At 43.2% G+C, this 12678-nt stretch overlaps 2 protein-coding genes across 2 annotated transcripts in view; both read left to right on the plus strand.

Annotated features, from left to right (window-relative positions):
• LOC109472817 (gastrula zinc finger protein XlCGF57.1-like) overlaps positions 1 to 2830 on the plus strand; it is a 14482-nt gene extending 11652 nt beyond the window's left edge. Inside the window, exon 3 of the mRNA XM_019772679.1 lies at positions 507 to 2830. Within this exon, the coding sequence (XP_019628238.1) occupies positions 507 to 1223 (717 nt within the window). The 3' untranslated portion in view covers positions 1224 to 2830. The remainder of the gene's footprint in view (positions 1 to 506) is intronic.
• Positions 1 to 12678, plus strand: part of LOC109472815 (asialoglycoprotein receptor 2-like) — a 63481-nt gene that overhangs the window by 34521 nt on the left and 16282 nt on the right. The window lies entirely within an intron of this gene.

Raw genomic sequence — 12678 nt, forward strand, 5'->3', positions numbered from 1 at the left:
AATTATTTCTAACTATTTTAGTAAATAGGTCAGTGGGATGGGAAGGAAGTAATTCACACATCCCTGTGAAGTACAGGGTAGACTGCCTGGGTGTCAGGCATTGATGCCTTACAACAAAAGAGCCACCAGTGTCCAGCAGTGAAATACTAAAAATATACAGAGGAAGACAGAAGAGTAGGATTAGCACCTACTTTTATGGGGGCAATTACCCACATCTACCATTTGGTTATTTGTTTGAAATAGTTCTAAATATTTCGAATTGTGAAGAAACACATGGGTAGTTCAAATTTATTCTAAAGAAAGAGATCTTTGTACAGTCACATTCAAAATGTTTCAGAAATATATAAATGAATTCAAATATATTCAAATTTTCATTTTCAAATTTTTGAAAAATTTAGAACTTTTGTTACTGGGGTATTCTTTTCTTCTAAATAATTCAAACGTATTAGAAACATGGAGAAAAAACCCACTCGGTGACGCGGAATGGACTCTATTCTGCTGCACAGAAAGTTCATTTAGAAGATCACATGGCTAAACACACTGGAGACAAACCCTACATGTGTGGGGAGTGTGGATACAGGACAGCTCACAATTCTTATCTTACTGTACATATGAGAAAACATACAGGAGAGAAACCCTACAAATGTGACCAGTGTGACTATTCTGCTGCAACGAAAAGCAATTTAGACCGACACATGGCTAAACACACTGGAGACAAACCCTACATGTGTGGGGAGTGCGGATACAGGACAGGTGACAGGTCTCGCCTAGTCTTACACATGAGGACACATACAGGGGAGAAACCCTACAAATGTGACCAGTGTGACTATTCTGCTGCAACGAAAAGCGACTTAAAAGGGCACATACTTAAACATACCGGAGACAAACCCTACATGTGCGGGGAGTGCGGCTTTAGGACGGCTGGCAGGACTAGCCTAACGAAACATATGAGAAAACATACTGGGGGAAAACCCTACAAGTGTGACCAATGTGACTATTCTGCTGCGCGGAAAGGCCATTTAGACCGGCACATGGCTAAACACACTGGACACAAGCCCTACAAATGTGATCAATGTGGCTATTCTGCTGCTCAGAAAAGTGACTTGGAGAAACACATGTCTAAACACACCGGAGAAAAACCCTTCATGTGTGAGAAGTGTGGATTGAGGACGGCTGACAGGTCTCACCTATCCAAGCATATGAAAAAACATACAGGACATTGATTATACAGATGTGAGCAGTTGGACTATTCTGCTGCACATAAAAGACATTTTGACCAACACATGGCTACTCATACTGACAATAAACCCTTACAAGTGTGGCCAGTGTGACTTTTACTGCTGTACTTTATACAACCACATGGCTTAACAAGCTGCTGAGAAGCCGAGTATGTAAGGGTAGTGCGGATAGCAAAATTATCTACTGTGTCCCGCATATGAAAAACCATGCAGGAAAGAAATCACACAACTAGTTTGGCACTGACTTTTAGTCGACGATACAGGTAAAACAAGTGTTACAAGGAAACAGATTTGATGATTCTCCAGCATTTAAAATTAGTTTAGATCTTCAGATGGTTAAACATTCAAACATGATAAACCCGTGAATTGTGGAAACAGTACTGATGACAGCTTTTCCTGTCTTACCATAAAAAGAAGCGTACGTTTGAAAACCCCTTCAAATGTTTCTTGTGTGTCAAAGTGACTGATATGTTTGTTAAGGTTAAAGTTTTTTTATGTCACTGTAGATATATGATACTTGATGTGTTGATAATGTTGTACATTGCTCGTATTACTCGCATTTTGTTGTACATTACTCGTATTTTGTTGTACATTTTTAGTATTCTATGGACAGGTTACCGGAATACTTATGTTACATTTCGTACGCGATGAAGAAATATCGATACCGTACGTGTGTAGCACTAATAATAAATAATACTAGTAATACTTGACTTAGTCCTCTTCGCCCACTCGGGAGCATAGAGCCTCTGTGAGAAGTCTCCAGCGTTTAGGGTTCATCGCTATCTTCTTGGTCTCCGGCCAGGCTACGTTGGCTTTCTCAAGGTCTTTCCTCACGCCTCTTCTCCAGGAGAGGCGGGGTCTGCCTCTGTGACGTTTCCCCTGGGGATTCCAGTCTAGGGCTGTTCTTGTTATGGACGTTGGTGGTTTTCGCTGTGTGTGCCCAATCCAACGCCACTTCCTTCTTCTAATGGTGGTTTCAATAGGTTCCTGGCCTGGTATTTCCAGCAGTTCTTTATTCTTGATCTTTCTAGGCCACCAGATCCCAAGGAGGCACCGGAGTCTTGCATTAACGAACACTTGTAGTTTGTTCATGTTACGAGTACTTCGTCAGTCCCCATGTGTCGCATCCATACAACAGGACAGATTTTACATTGGTCTCAAACAGCCTGAGCTTGGTTTTCAGAGAAAAGCTTTTGGATCTCCAGACTGGCTTTAGTTGGGCAAATGCAGTTCTGGCCTTTACAATACGGGTATCCACATCTTTACTGGATCCTCCATCCTTCTTTCCGCTGGTTGCTCCGGCAGTTGGAGACTTTCTCTTTGAGGTTTTCGTAATCGGTTGTATCCACCTATGGGTGATTGGCCCAAGGGCTTCGCGTGCACCAATTGGCCTCAGGGATTGTGGATGTACTCCACGTTGCCCTGAGTTCACCCCTGCACCACGATGAGGCACACTGACCCGGGGGACAGTGTGGGGACTGCGGCGATGCTGCTAGCTCCCTAGGTGCTCCGACTTCGCAGGGGAAATAATACTAATACTCGACAAAAAACAACACTCCTTCCCACTGTGAAGTAGTTCTTTAGACTTAGGTTTAGATACATTACATATTTTATTATAGTGCGAAAGGAAATAAAGGTACTGAAACCGTTTCAAACTGTTTGTACATATTTATTTGTAGTCAATTCGCTCACGTTGTGAAATAAGCTGATATATACACATATCTCTTATCTACTCATCAGTACAATTGTAACATCCACTTTGCAAACATCTTCTTATAGTCGTCTTTTTCTTCGAATATCTACTACTACAATTGTAGCAAATGCAGCAGAAACAGTTGTTCAAACTTATAGAGCAGAGAAAAGAACAATATATCATGCAGGACGTCCGTGACGACAAAATCCTGTAACTGGGTAATCAGGGTTGTCAACTTTGACCTTTGCCCCACAATTGGTTTGACCTGTGATTACGCTTGTCTGCCATTTTGAGCCGTGCGTTCTCTCCAATCTGAGGCGATTTCCAACTTACTTCGACTCTAAACCTACTCTGGGCAGTTTTAAAAGACAGGTAAGACCTTTGTATACCTCCTACACTCAGTGTGTCGCGGTACCGCAGCATATATAGTTCAAATCGTGATGCGTGAATTATCTAAGGAAGATATGGGGAGGGGGGCAGATCGACCACGGTGGATCGACACAGATAGGACATCTGATACTCCCATTTCTCAAGTGAATGATTACAGGTCTTTCCAAACATACTGGCCATGGGGGATCGCAGGAATACGAGTACAATATAATGTCGACATAAACAGTATGGAAATGTTTATTATGCTAATGTTAATTCCTGATGTTAATGTTAATTCCTGATGCTTCATTTTTGGGCTTACAAAGAAACGGATAGTATACAAACGTTGTCGACGCTTCAATTTCGGAAAGTTTATCTTTGCTTTCAGAAAATTATGGACCGGAGAAGCTGTCAGATTCCTCCGGACGAGATGGCAACTGTGCACCCTGGGAACGAGGCAAGCAGCAGCGAGGACCCGGCAACAGACACGGGAGGACAGCAGGACAAGGAAGAGGACATTCTATCGGAGGAAACGTACGGGGTAAACTCTGTCCATCCTCCCGTACAGAGTCAAACAGAGCAGACGGACGGGCCTGTGGTGAAAGGTACTGTGGACAAACGCTACAAATGTGACCAATGTGACTATTCTGCATCACGGAAAGGCCATTTAGAGCGGCACATGGCTAAACACACTGGATACAAACCCTACATGTGTGGGGAGTGTGGATACAGGACAGCTAACCAGTCTTACCTAGCTGTACATATGAGAAAACATACAGGAGAANGTTCATGCTGTACGAGTACTTCGTCCAGTCCCCATGTGTCGCATCCATACAACAGGACAGATTTTACATTGGTCTCAAACAGCCTGAGCTTGGTTTTCAGAGAAAAGCTTTTTGGATCTCCACACTGGCTTTAGTTGGGCAAATGCAGTTCTGGCCTTTCCAATACGGGTATCCACATCTTTACTGGATCCTCCATCCTTCTTTCCGCTGGTTGCTCCGGCAGTTGGAGACTTTCTCTTTGAGGTTTTCGTAATCAGTTGAATCCACCTATGGGTGATTGGCCCAAGGGCTTCGCGTGCACCAATTGGCCTCAGGGATTGTGGATGTACTCCACGTTGCCCTGAGTTCACCCCTGCACCACAATGACGCACACTGACCCGGGGGACAGTGTGGGGACTGCGGCGATGCTGCTAGCTCCCTAGGTGCTCCGACTTCGCAGGGGAAATAATACTAATACTCGAAAAAAAAACACTCCTTCCCACGGTGAAGTAGTTCTTTAGACTTAGGTTTAGATGCATTACATATTTTATTATAGTGCGAAAGGAAATAAAAGTACTGAAACCGTTTCAAACTGTTTGTACATATTTATTTGTAGTCAATTCGCTCACGTTGTGAAATAAGCTGATATATACACATATCTCGTATCTACTCATCAGTACAATTGTAACATCCACTTTGCAAACATCTTCTTACAGTCGTCTTTTTCTTCGAACATCTACTACTACAATTGTAGCAAATGCAGCAGAAACAGTTGTTCAAACTTATAGAGCAGAGAAAAGAGCAATATATCATGCAGGACGTCCGTGACGACAAAATCCTGTAACTGGGTAATCAGGGTTGTCAACTTTGACCTTTGCCCCACAATTGGTTTGACCTGTGATTACGCTTGTCTGCCATTTTGAGCCGTGCGTTCTCTCCAATCTGAGGCGATTTCCAACTTACTTCGACTCTAAACCTACTCTGGGCAGTTTTAAAAGACAGGTAAGACCTTTGTATACCTCCTACACTCAGTATGTCGCGGTACCGCAGCATATAGTTCAAATCGTAATGCGTGAATTATCTAAAGAAGATATGGGGAGGGGGGCGAGATCGACCACGGTGGATCGACACAGATAGGACATCTGATACTCCCATTTCTCAAGTGAATGATTACAGGTCTTTCCAAACATACTGGCCAGTGGGGGATCGCAGGAATACGAGTACAATATAATGTCGACATAAACAGTATGGAAATGTTTATTATGCTAATGTTAATTCCTGATGTTAATGTTAATTCCTGATGCTTCATTTTTGGGCTTACAAAGAAACGGATAGTATACAAACGTTGTCGACGCTTCAATTTCGGAAAGTTTATCTTTGCTTTCAGAAAATTATGGACCGGAGAAGCTGTCAGATTCCTCCGGACGAGATGGCAACTGTGCACCCTGGGAACGAGGCAAGCAGCAGCGAGGACCCGGCAACAGACACGGGAGGACAGCAGGACAAGGAAGAGGACATTCTATCGGAGGAAACGTACGGGGTAAACTCTGTCCATCCTCCCGTACAGAGTCAAACAGAGCAGACGGACGGGCCTGTGGTGAAAGGTACTGTGGACAAACGCTACAAATGTGACCAATGTGACTATTCTGCATCACGGAAAGGCCATTTAGAGCGGCACATGGCTAAACACACTGGATACAAACCCTACATGTGTGGGGAGTGTGGATACAGGACAGCTAACCAGTCTTACCTAGCTGTACATATGAGAAAACATACAGGAGAAAGGCCATACAGTTGTGACAAGTGTGACTATTCAGCTGCACGGAAACGTGATTTAGACTTACATATGTCTAAACACACAGGAGACAAACCCTACATGTGTGGAGAGTGCGGCTTTAGGACGGCTGTCAGGTCTCACGTATCCAGGCATATGAGAATACATACAGGTGAGAAACCCCACAAATGTGACCAGTGCGACTATTCTGCTGCACAGAAAGGCCATTTAGACACACACATGGCTAAACACACCGACGACAAACCCCACATGTGTGGGGAGTGTGGATATAGGACGGCTGACAGGTCTCAGCTACCCAGGCATATGAGAATACACACAGGTGAGAAACCTTATAAGTGTAACCGGTGTGACTATTCTGCTGCACAGAAAGGCCATTTAGACACACACATGGCTAAACACACCGGAGACAAACCCTACATGTGTGGGGAGTGTGAATACAGAACGGCTGACAGGTCCCACCTATCCAGGCATATGAAAAAACATACAGGAGAAAGGCCCTACAAATTACAATTGTGATTTTGACTATTCTGCTGTACACAAAAGTCATTTGGACCGACACATGGCTAAGTTCAGTTCAGTTCAGGTCATCCTCTTTTTAGGTGCCATTCACAATGTCTCTCCACGTGACTCTGTCGCGCATGGCGGACAGAAGTTCATCATCCCGTAGTCCGACCTCCTCCTCGATCAGTTTCTTTAGCGTTAGGCACGGTCGTCCCCTTCTTCTTTTTACATCTGGGTACCAGAGAGGCACTTTTGCGGCCATCTCTTCGTGGCCGGCGTACCACATGCCCGGCAAGGGCCAGTCGTCTGTTCTGAATGGTCTTGGTAATCAAGGGTAGACCGTTGTAGAGTTTTTTTGTTACTCATGCGGCTCTGCCATGGAACATTCAGCACGCACCGAAGCAGGCGCGTGTAGTTACCATTCAGTTTCTTGGACAAGGCTTTAGTTAATGTCCATAAATCGGAACTATACAACAAAATAGGCTCTACACACGATTTAAAGACTTTTAACTTTGTGGTATTCTGGGTGGGGGCCTTCCACACCCTTGTGTAGGGCGTGGCATGGCTAAAGACACTGGTTAAGACCTCTATGTGTTGGAAGAGCGGATATCGAGCATGTCACAAGCGTCATTTTGTCGTCATTTTGCGTACAAAAGAGCCGACATGCTGTTAAAAACCCAACAGCTGCGAGTCTACGACCACTGTGGAGGTAGATACGTTATTGATCGGGTTAGTAGGTAAGGTACGCTGCATAAACTCCATCCATGTCTTAATTAATTAAAATTCTTTGAGTTTTTTTTCCCCTTTGAAACTTTATTAGAATAACCATTAGCGGTGGACCCAAGTTTTATCTAAATGGTTTCAAAAAATTATGGACCGGAGAAGCAGTAAGATTCCTGTGGACGAGCTGCCAACTGTGCACCCTGGGAACGAGACAAGCAGCAGCGAGGACCCGGCAACAGACACGTGAGGACAGCAGGACGAGAAAGAGGAGATTCTATCGGAGGACACGTACGGGGTAAACTCTGTCCATCCTCCCGTACAGAGTCAAACAGAGCAGACGGACGGGCCTGTGGTGAAAGGTACTGTGGACAAACCGCACAAGTGTGACCAGTGTGACTATTCTGCATCACGGAAAGGCCAGTTAGAAGAACACATGTCTAAACACACTGGAGACAAACCCTACATGTGTGGAGAGTGTGGATACAGGACGGCTGACAGACGTAACCTATCCAGGCACATGAGAAAACATACTGGGGAAAGACTTTACAAATGTGATCAATGTGACTATTCTGCTACACAGAAAGTCAATTTAGACACACACATGGCTAGTAAACACACCGGACACAATCCCTACAAATGTGACCAGTGCGACTATTCAGCTTCAAGTAAAGGCCATTTAAAACAACACATGCTTAGACACACTGGAGAGAAACCCTTCATGTGTGGGGATTGCGGATACAGGACTGCTTACAGGTCTAGCCTAACGCTGCACATGAGAAAACATACAGGTGAGAAACCCTACAAATTTGACCAATGTGACTATTCTGCTGCACGGAAAAGTGGTTTGGAGAAACACATGGCTAAACACAGCGGAGAAAAAACCCTACATGTGTGGGGAGTGTGGATACAGGACTGCTGACAGGTCTAGCCGAACCCTGCACATGAGAAACCATACAGGTGAGAAACCCTACAAATGTGACCAGTGTGACTTTTCTGCTGCACAGAAAAGTGATGTGGACAAACACATGGCTGAACACACTGGAGACAAACCCTACATGTGTGGGGAGTGCGGATACAGAACAGCTTACAGGCGTAGCCTATCTGTACATATGAGAAGACATACAGGAGAGAAACCCTACAAATGTGACCAGTGTGACTATTCCGCTGCACGGAAAAGTGATCTGGGGAAACACACTGGAGAAAAACCGTATATGTTTGGTGAGTGGGGTTACATGACGGCTTACAGGCGTGACCTAATTATTCATATGAGAAAGCATACTGGTCATAAACCCTACAAATGTGACCAGTGTGACTATTCTGCTGCACAGAAAGCCAATTTAAACCGGCACAAGGCTAAACACACCAGACACAAACCCTACAAATGTGATCAGTGTGACTATTTTGCTGCACAGAAAGTCCATTTAAACCAACACATGCTGAATAGACACACCGGAGACAAGCCCTACATGTGTGGGGAGTGTGGCTTTAGGACGGCTACTAGACCTAACCTATCCCTGCATATGAGAAAACATACAGGTGAGAAACACTACAAATGTGACCAGTGTGACTATTCCGCTGCACGGAAAAGTGATGTGGACAAACACATGACTAAACACACCGGAGACAAACCCTACATGTGTGGGTAGTGTGGATACAGGACAGCCGATATATATAGGTGTAACCTATCCAGGCATATGAGAAAACATTGTGGACAAAGACTCTACAAGTGTGGCCAGTGTGACTAGTCCGCTGCACAGAAAGCCAATTTAAAGAGACGCATGGCGAAGCACACTGATAAAAAGTTTTACATGTATGAAAGTACGGAAAACAGGTCTTACCCAAGTGTGCTTATGAGAAAGTATAAAGGATAAATACCCTACAAATGTGACCATGTGCATACGAGGTCTTGCAACTACACATAGCTACGCATGGTGGTGAGAAACCCTAAATCCGTGACCAGTACGCTGCTACACGAAGTATCCATTGGTGCCGAAACATGGCTAAACACACTGGTAACAGGTCAGCTCAGAGCAGCAACCCTTCCTTACATATGGGAAGGCATACGGGTGAAAAAAAAGAGGGACCACTGCGGATATTCCACTCCACGGAAAGTAAATTTAGTTCGCCACTTAGCAAAGTACACTGGTGAAACGCCTTAAATGTATACAAGTGTACATATAGATAAGTAAGAATGCAGAAGTTCCCACCATGTCTTATAATTAGTTGGCTAGTATTGTTAGAGGGTTTTGTGTAGAGGCCAGTGTTAGCTTCTGTGCTGTGGCTAGTCTTGCGCGAAAACTAACGATAAGTAAAAATACCATACTCATAGTATTAGTCATACAGTTGTCTTGACTTTTAGTCTGTCTTGTTGTTCGTCGTTTGTTCATTTTTTAAGACTTAATCTTAATTGTTAAGACTTAATCTTAATTGTATCACTTAGCTAATACTTCATATATACGTATAAACATACTAGGTACATGAACGTATGTTACATTACGTACGAGATATAGAAATATTGATAGCCTAGCACTAATCATTACAATACTAATAGTTAAACGATAGAAAATGTCCTAAAATCCTTCGATTTAGATGTTATAGTGCGAAACGAAATAAAGGTACTGAAACTGTTTTAAACTGCTTGTACATATCTGTATTCAATTCGCTCACGTTGTGAAATAAGCTGATATACACACATATCTCGTAACTATCCATCATTACAATTGTAACATCCACTTTGCAAACATCTTATAGTCGTCTTTTTCTTCGAACATCTACTACTACAATTGCAGTAAATGCAGCAGAAACAGTCGTTCAAACTGATAGAGAAGAGAAAAGAGCAATATATCATGCAAGACGTCCGTAACGACAAAATCCTGGATCTGGGTAATCAGGTTTGTCAACTTTAACCTTTGACCCATCTGTATGGTTTGACCTTTGATTTATTTATTTTTTTTTATTTATTAATCTTGAGGGTCGCCCCTTCAGTTGATAAACAACTGATTTCCAAGGGGGCCCTGGCTCCACATCCAACAGATGAATCAACAAAAACGTTACAATTGTACAACATAAAACACAAAATCGAACATAGGAGTAATACTTTAATAATCTTAACAATTCAAAATACGTTCAACAATATCAACTCAAAGTCAGAATTACAGAGCCTGTCACATACGTAAATCAAATAGATAGAACAAAACAAACAAGAAAATCAATCCGTTTGCAAAATAAAATACTAGCTATACATGTAGGTCATTGCTTGTTTTGGTCAGAGGGGTCAGAGGTCAGATTTTAAGGCTTGTTTGAATGAATTCAGAGTGGTTTCTAATTTTGTCGCTGGTTTGAGGGAGTTATAGATGGAAACCGCTCTGAAGGCAAACGTTCGTTGGCCTGTTCGAGATGTGTATTTTGGTCTGTGTAGCTGTTGAGCCTGCCTGGTATTATAACTGTGGATTTGACTGTTATAGGTAAAAGTGTTGAGTAGATAGCTAGGTGCTAAACCATGTAAACATTTGTAAACCATAATGCATAAGTGCTGAGTTCTCCGATCCTGCAGATACTCCCATCGTAGTGTTTGATGCAGTTCTAGATCTTCGACGTTAGCTCTGGGGTCCCGCCTGAGTATGATCCTGGCAGATCCCTGTTCTGAAGAATCTGTAGTCGTCGTTTGAGTGTTGAGCTGCTATTGTCCCAGATGACATCACAGTATTCCAGTATTGGTAAGACAATGGCCTTGTATAGCATTTTAGAGACATTTGTGCAAAGATATGGTCGTAATCTTCTAAGTAAACCAATACGCTGAGAGACTTTACTGTGCATCATATCTAAATGGTCACTATAACTAAGACTTGAATCAAGAATAACTCCCAGATATTTATAGGATGTTACCTGTTCTAGGGGTTTATCATCAATTTTGATTGGTAAATCATGACAAGTGTTTGTTCTTTTTGCAGATCCCATTAACATCCACTTTGTTTTACTAATATTAAGTGTTAACCGATTATTGTGAAACCAAGAAGCTAGTTGAATAAGTTCAGTATTTAGTATGGTTTCAACGTGTTTTGGGTTATTACTTGCACAGAAGATTGCTGTGTCATCCGCATAGAGACACACTTTACATTTGGTGATAGATTCAGGCAGGTCATTTATAAACACATTGAAAAGTAGAGGACCCAAGATAGACCCTTGAGGTACTCCAATGTTGATGGGCATACTATCAGATGTTTGACCACTAAGAGAGACTTTTTGTTGGCGGTTTGTGAGGTAATTTTGAAACCAGGTCAGTTCAGTGCCATGTAAGCCAATCCAAGTCAGTTTTGTTATTAGGAGATTGTGGTCCACAGTATCGAATGCCTTCTTCAAGTCAAGGAATACTGTGCCTACTAGTTTGCCATTGTCGATATTATGCAGTATGTAATCATTGACATCAAGTAAGGTCGTGGCGGTTGAATGACCTGGTCTGAACCCTGACTGGGTGGCAGTAAGGGACTGTACGATATTTACCGGGGAGGGAGGGCCGGTCGTCTGAGGGGGGAGGGCCTAGGAAAAAAAATTTGAGCCGGAGGGAGGGCCTAGGAAAAAATATTTTAATTTGGGGGAGGGCCTAGGTAAAAAAAAATTTCAAGATCCCTTTAACTCTACAACGTTTTTATACACTTTCAAAACATGATTAAGGTCTGTCCCATACATTTTGTAGCGATTTGCCGGCCATTGAAATCGGTAGAATTTTACGTTCCAATAATATCCATCCCTATTATTATAATGTATTCGCCCAAATCTCCCACAGTCCTCTTCAAAATCTTGCATTTTCGCCAGAATCGGCGAAACTGGACTACACAGCCAGATTACATGGATTAAAGTCGTGTCAATCGCGGCTATGGAAACGATACCGATCAAAAATGTCGGGAAGGCTTGTCGGAAGATTTTGAAAATTAATTTTCGCCGTTCAACGCACCCTTCCCAGTGGTGTGCGTGCGTCGGCAAAGGTGACCCGCTGGTCCCGCCTCGCAACTCGCTCAAACTTCTCGGCGTGGATGTCGGATGTAGACGGATTAATTTGGTATTTTTTTTTTAAACCAAGGACTATTTTAACATTTATATCTATGTCCCTCTAAAGTTAATTGAAAACAACACGTAACTTGGCAATATTGTTTCCCTGTTTGTAATAAAATTGACGCGGAAGAAGTTCGTGGACGAAAGGTAGGCTAGATTTATTTCGATTACACTGACTGACCGTAACGTTACTGACTTTAATAGCTCGATGTACCAGCGAAATTTATACTGCCAAATTTGCCCCTCAACATGCAAAACATGGGTTGAAATTCAAAATTTTTGCGGGGGGGACATGCCCCCCCCCTCGCCCAAAAGTCGGGCCTACTCGGGCTCAAGTGGCGCCTGCGGCGCGATCGCTCGCGCCTTCGGCGCTTCATGCGGGGAAAATTTTCAATCAAAATATCGTCCTCTCCATACGAAATTTCACTCTCTATGATTCACGCCGGGGGAGGCCTAGGAAAAATTTTTTGAGCCGGGGGAGGGCCGAGGAAAATTTTTTGACCTGGGGGAGGCCTAGGAAATTTTTTTTACGCTACCCCCGGACGA

Source organism: Branchiostoma belcheri, unplaced genomic scaffold, assembly GCF_001625305.1.
Source record: "Branchiostoma belcheri isolate BF01 breed outbred unplaced genomic scaffold, Haploidv18h27 scaffold284, whole genome shotgun sequence".
Classification (NCBI taxonomy): Eukaryota; Metazoa; Chordata; class Leptocardii; order Amphioxiformes; family Branchiostomatidae; genus Branchiostoma; species Branchiostoma belcheri.